General features: G+C 37.1%; 1 protein-coding gene across 1 annotated transcript; it reads right to left on the bottom strand.

Moving 5' to 3' along the window:
* Positions 1-903: 903 nt before the first annotated feature.
* Positions 904-4,849, bottom strand: LOC145889983 (receptor-type tyrosine-protein phosphatase alpha-like). The gene is made up of 14 exons (XM_082981030.1): positions 4,790-4,849; positions 4,377-4,473; positions 4,114-4,316; positions 3,258-3,389; positions 3,064-3,203; positions 2,728-2,863; positions 2,563-2,666; positions 2,357-2,445; positions 2,212-2,285; positions 2,007-2,132; positions 1,827-1,943; positions 1,503-1,648; positions 1,046-1,181; positions 904-978 (listed from the first exon to the last, which is right to left on the bottom strand). Exons 3-14 carry the CDS (start codon positions 4,174-4,176, stop codon positions 904-906), a joined length of 1,338 nt encoding a protein of 445 aa, XP_082837156.1. The 5' UTR covers positions 4,177-4,316; positions 4,377-4,473; positions 4,790-4,849.
* Between the last annotated feature and the right edge of the window lie 856 nt (positions 4,850-5,705).

Raw genomic sequence — 5,705 nt, 5'->3', positions numbered from 1 at the left:
ACGGTCATCTGCGAAAGTAAAACACGAACAAAATTTTTTAACTGCTACAAACTATTTGAGTATGTCTTGTTTTTCGCTACTGCATGCCGTTTCTCACAAGGCTGTATGACAGCCCATAGCTTTGAAGTGCTTACTTACATTTTAGTTTGAAAAATAATTTTGGCAAAAAGCGACAATACTTGTATTTTTCTTCATTGTTGAATATGACTGTGGTTGCAAACTGTTCTACCTGCATTTACGTAGAATCTTCACAGTCGAAAGTGCTTGGCTGTGAGATCGACTGAACTGTGGAAGCATACAGACGTGTTGTGCAAATAGTTAACTACACAAGGAATACTAAAACACACTATTTGTTTAACTGAGATTATATTTTCATTAGTTCATAGCCACTCCAACGTTTCTACAGTTACTAGCAGGGACCTGCAAGACGAGAGGTAAAAGAGGAAGTCGCGGAAAAATGTTTGAATGAACCCCTTTCCCTGTTTCCTGTTCAAATTATGATCTAACTCTGAATTCATAAGTTTTGAACGACTGTAATTATAAGTTGGTACGCAAGATAAAGATAATTTTAAAGAACCTGGATATTTTTTAATGTAGAAGCAGATTTAACGCCAAAAATCATTTGGACATCCCTTTTTTCAAAAGATTTGTGTGGTTTCAGGACATTTAATTTTCTGATACTTCTTTAAAGGGAAGCGGAACAAAGAACTACAGTTTCTACATAATTTTACATGAAGATAAACAAAACAACAGTTAAAAGAGCACATTATAAATTACCGTGAACAAAACCAATCAAAATTGCGTATAATCACATAATATAAATAAAAAAACAGAACATTACATCGAAAATGATTGATTAGTAATGATGCAAAAGATATCAATGTTTCGACAACTGAAAGATCTTCATTTGCAGTTGGAGTATGTGCTGAAATCATCCAAGTATTTCAAAACCACAGAGTAGCAATACACGTAGAGCACCTTAAAATAAAAGTCATGCAATAAAGTTTAACAGCGGTATATGAGGAAGTAGTTAAAACGTAATTACTTCCTCATCCAGCATGTTTGGTCTCATGTCTCGTAAATCTTTCACAGTTCGGAAAACATCCACCCTTTGCTGAGTCTTCAGACGTTCAAGTATTCTTGTCAGAGCAATAAAAGTACCAGTCCTCGTTCTGCCATTGCTGCAACAATATCAAATGTAATAGTGTGTAAATATTTGTTTACTGTACTCTGAAAAACTTTTGTGCAGCATCAAATTTCTATACGAAAACATAAAATACTTAAATGACTACAACGCAAATTTAAAGAGACGAAGAAGTCATAGGTTATGGCTGGTAGCGCAGTCAGAGTGACATTTTGGCGAGGTTCGAATGTTCTTCTAAAACTTTGAAAGGGGATATGGGTCTTTCCCCCTGGCTACGTTAATGGTTACAGGCTTTTCTTATTTCTTTTAGGCCTAAGGTTTTATTGATATATTCGTAAATATTTAGGTTTATGATTACCTGCACATGACCAACACACAACGACAGTTCCTATCTCTCTTCATCCCTTGCACGGCTTCAATCACTTCAACAAACTCCACTTCTTTTACAGGTTTCTTAACTTCACTCCATCCCTTTACTTGTACGAATGTCATCAAAGTGTCAGTCTGAACGCAAGGGGTAAAAACCTTTAGGTGTTTTAAACTATATTTTGCAATGATATTCACCTAAAGTTTTGACATGACTTTTAAGCATTAAAAAAGTGGCATTTTGCAAATGCATTGCATAAAACTTTCTTCATCTTTAAATACAATCTACCTTTTAGTTTGTTTTTGTCAAACTTACGAAAGATTTTGATGAAGATGTAATCACAATTCTTGCCAATTTATATGAGTGACTTTCCGAAAGTTCTTCCACAGTAAGAGTAACGTCGCCATATCGTAAAGGTTTATCTTGAGAAACCTAGAAAAAGTACAAAATATGTCATTTAATCCCCAAATGTTTTTTGTTGTGCTCCGGTTGTACCTTCACTGCCATGTTCAAATCCACAAACATACGCGTGCCATTTTGTACAGCCATTTTCCAAAATAACTCCATCTGGTCATTTGGTGGGGTTTGGGCAGCAATGAAACACTCAGAAGCGTCCATTTCCTGGCAAATAGAACATGTATGTTTGTATTTTTTATATTTATCGCCAATATTTGTCAAAAACAACAACTTATATTATTACATGTATGAACGATGCATTGAAACTCCTTAGTCCGTCAATATCTTTATCCCAAATTCCGAGGGCAGTCTTTTTGTCTGTATTTGTGTGCAAGAATAATGGTAGTCAATTGTCGAAAAACAGAGGCATGAAATAAACGTAATCATACAAGTGGTTAACTTCGGGTTTCCTTCAAGCCACTCCTCTCCGTATCGCCAATCGGACAAGATTTTGTACTCGGATTCTTGAATTCTTGTTCTGAAAAAGAACAAAAAGGCTCTTAAAATACGATTCATCCACCTTAAAAGTTGCCTGCACTAAAAGTACAATGAGTTAACGACGTTAATTGTTGAACACTTTTTATAGGATTCTTACATTTCATCAGAAGTCATTGACTGAAGTTCAATTACATCTCTGTCTGTTTCCATTTGTAGACCCTCTCGTTCCACTAACAACTTATACAGGAATATGTATTGTTTCTGTAGATCGAAAGCAAAATATTTATCACACCTTAAGTTTAATCACACATTGGTTATGTACCAAGTTTTGGATCATATCTGTTCTGTTTGCCCTCATCCTTAGTACAGTCTGCGGGACGTCGACAGTTCCTTTGTCGTCCAACTCATCGAACAAAATATCCATGGCAATATAAGTTCCAGACCGACCAACACCAGTACTAAAAGAAAACACGTGACGATTGAGTCACGTTCGATGCAACATTACTTTACCCAAATATTGTGTGGCAGCTAATATCCACAACACAAACAGGTAAATGGAAAAAACTTATTTTATTTTTATACTGTATACTTAATAGGCTTTCAGTTCGCTTGCTTGTCATGATAAAATCTGATAATTCTTATCCTCTGTTTTCTGTACCTGCAGTGAACAATAACAGGAGCTGAAGTTTTGTGTAAATCTTCCACCATCTTACGTAGGTAAATCATATTTGTTGTAATGACAGGAACTCCATGGTCTGGCCAGGTTGCGTATTGAAGCTGGGTAACCATACGTTTTTCCTGAAACAAGCCCATATGCATCTGAAACCCACAATGAATCCACATGTGCCGTACCTCTCCGCGGCATAAAACAAATTTTCGCATGTATATTCCACCTAAGAGAGCTTCTTGGTCAGTTTGAATTCCATAATCAGCCGTTACTTCCAGATGTGATCCTACACTTGGCCAATATTGTTCGCACTTTGCCTGTAAACACGTATTTATAGTAGGTTAAGGAAAGGAATCATCAGGACAAACCGAATTAGTATATGGATCGTTTGTTAGCATTGAAGATTTTTGAGATTTGTTTGTTTTCCTTTTCTTACTTTCTTTGCATATTCGTTTGTTTGTCGGGCAAACTCAGTCGGTCCAGAGTGATATTGTTGACAATTAAGTTTCTTAAGTTGATAATTAAGGTGTTTTGGAATGTATTTTCATCATCACAGATACGGCATGGTTTTACATTTTTCGTGTTTAAGTTCTTTCCGAAGTCGTGGTTTAATGGTTTGTCCCGGTGTCCCAGTCAACATACAGTGATGTGCTGTTATTATGACGTCGATACCCAGTTGGTGGAACAACATGTGATACTGTCGTTGTTTTGCAACCCGTGCCCACGCCCAGACCGAGCGCTTCATATATTACTACACGTCTATGCATGGCATGAGATGGATATGATTTGTTGGTCGATTTTGGTGTCGACGAACTAGTTTATGTGCACAAATGCCCGACAAAACCAATATCTTATTACACTTATTTTTTGCAGGTGTTTGTGGCAAGAATTTATTATTTCGTTGTACTGATGGCAACCTACAAATATTCTGCTGGCAATTTCCCCGATTAGCAATTCCCTATTCCAAGCTGTGCACTTTTATGCGCATATTTAGCTTTCTCTACATATCTAGTTCGACGCACATCTGACGAAAGGACCAACCTTTCCCTTTTCCATCAGACCAGTGAGCATCACAATTATTGTTGAGTTTTCTTGCCAAACCATCAGCCAGAAATCATTGATCGTCTCCTGCTTAGGGCCTTGGGTTGCGATAAACTTCCTCTTGTTGCTGTACCCCGGTATATAAGCAGCGTTGATGTAATCGTTGTCTTCCTTTTCCACCAGTATTACTCGGGCATGGTCGTCTGTCAAAAATGTTTGTATCAAACTGGAAATATTTGATTTTTGAGTCATTTATGTCTTACAAGGGTAAATATTTTTGTATCTGTTTCGCGTGGCGTTCTCGGGAAGTTGTGAAACCGCATAAGTTTGTTGACTTTCTTTGCTTTGTTTGTGAAGAACCTGCACGAAAGAACCTGTGTTGATTTTACATCAACCCACGTAGAATGAACTGCCTTAGCCATCCAGCTACTGTCCAAACAAACTTATCCTATTCTTTAACTATAGAGCTGTGGAATGAAGCCAGTGAAAGGCTTGATTGGTGAAACCCACGCATTACACAGTTTCCTGTGCTGTATGAGGAATTGTAATCTTTAGGCCATTAAAGCTCGAAGATTATCTGAGGCATATCATTTCAAACAAGAAACGCTGGGTTCTTCTTTGTACATTTCCATTGATTTTGCAATTACAACAATAGTTTTTGAAAACTATAACCCACCCTAAACTCTTCGTTAAACAAATGAAAATCCGCTGCAATGTTGGTCTCGTAAACTTTGAATAGCTCTTTATGATTGTTGTTTTTGGACGTGTCTGCGTCAACCGACAAATTTTGATAAACTCCATTTGGCTGAACTGCATATAAGCCGCAAGTAAGTATTTAAATCGTATGTTAACTATTTTTGCTTTTATGTAATGTTTGTGTGCCTGCAATATTTGCGACTTTGTTAATAGCTGCACCATTAGTCATATTTATAATGCCAATAAGATAAAGTGTATTTCTGAAAAGGACAGGGCCGTTTATATCAACTCAATATAATCCATAAACGATCAACATCACCTTCATTCCCAGCAAATGCTGTGGGAGGTGTAAATTCGTTTGCTTGAGGTTCGCTCTGGTTTGATTTTCTGCAAACATAATAGAAGCTTGCATCGGGGTTTCCAAAATATTTAAAGCCCTTTATGGGGAAACGAACAATGATGATTAAAACGCATCAAATAATTACGTGCAAAGCACCAATACTGCAAATGCTTATGGGTCGTAACTATTACAAATTTCCTTCACAAGTGTTCATAACCTTACCTTCGTTTATACCAAAATCCGATACAGATTGCTGCCAAAACCGCAATAATCACCAAAATAACACAAAGTATCAGGATCGTGTTGTTGTTGTTGTTGTTGTTGTTGTTGTTGTTGTTGTTGTTCTTGTTGCTGCTGCTGCCTTTGTTGTTGTCGTCGTTGTTATTATTGTTGTTGTCAGTAGCGTTGTTACTTCCTGTCGGGCACAGTTAACGATCAATCAACGCATTAAATCACATAAGCATTTTGTTGCCGTTCTGAAAGCACCTTTCTGGGGGATTGCCTAAAGTCGACACCGCCAGAGATGTAGAAACATTAGCATTTGCGCAACCCGAAA

The sequence above is a fragment of the Ascidia mentula genome, chromosome 2, assembly GCF_947561715.1.
Source record: "Ascidia mentula chromosome 2, kaAscMent1.1, whole genome shotgun sequence".
NCBI classification, from domain to species: domain Eukaryota; kingdom Metazoa; phylum Chordata; class Ascidiacea; order Phlebobranchia; family Ascidiidae; genus Ascidia; species Ascidia mentula.
The sequence above is the reverse complement of the archived record's forward strand: the minus strand, read 5'-3'. Positions and strand labels throughout refer to the sequence as shown.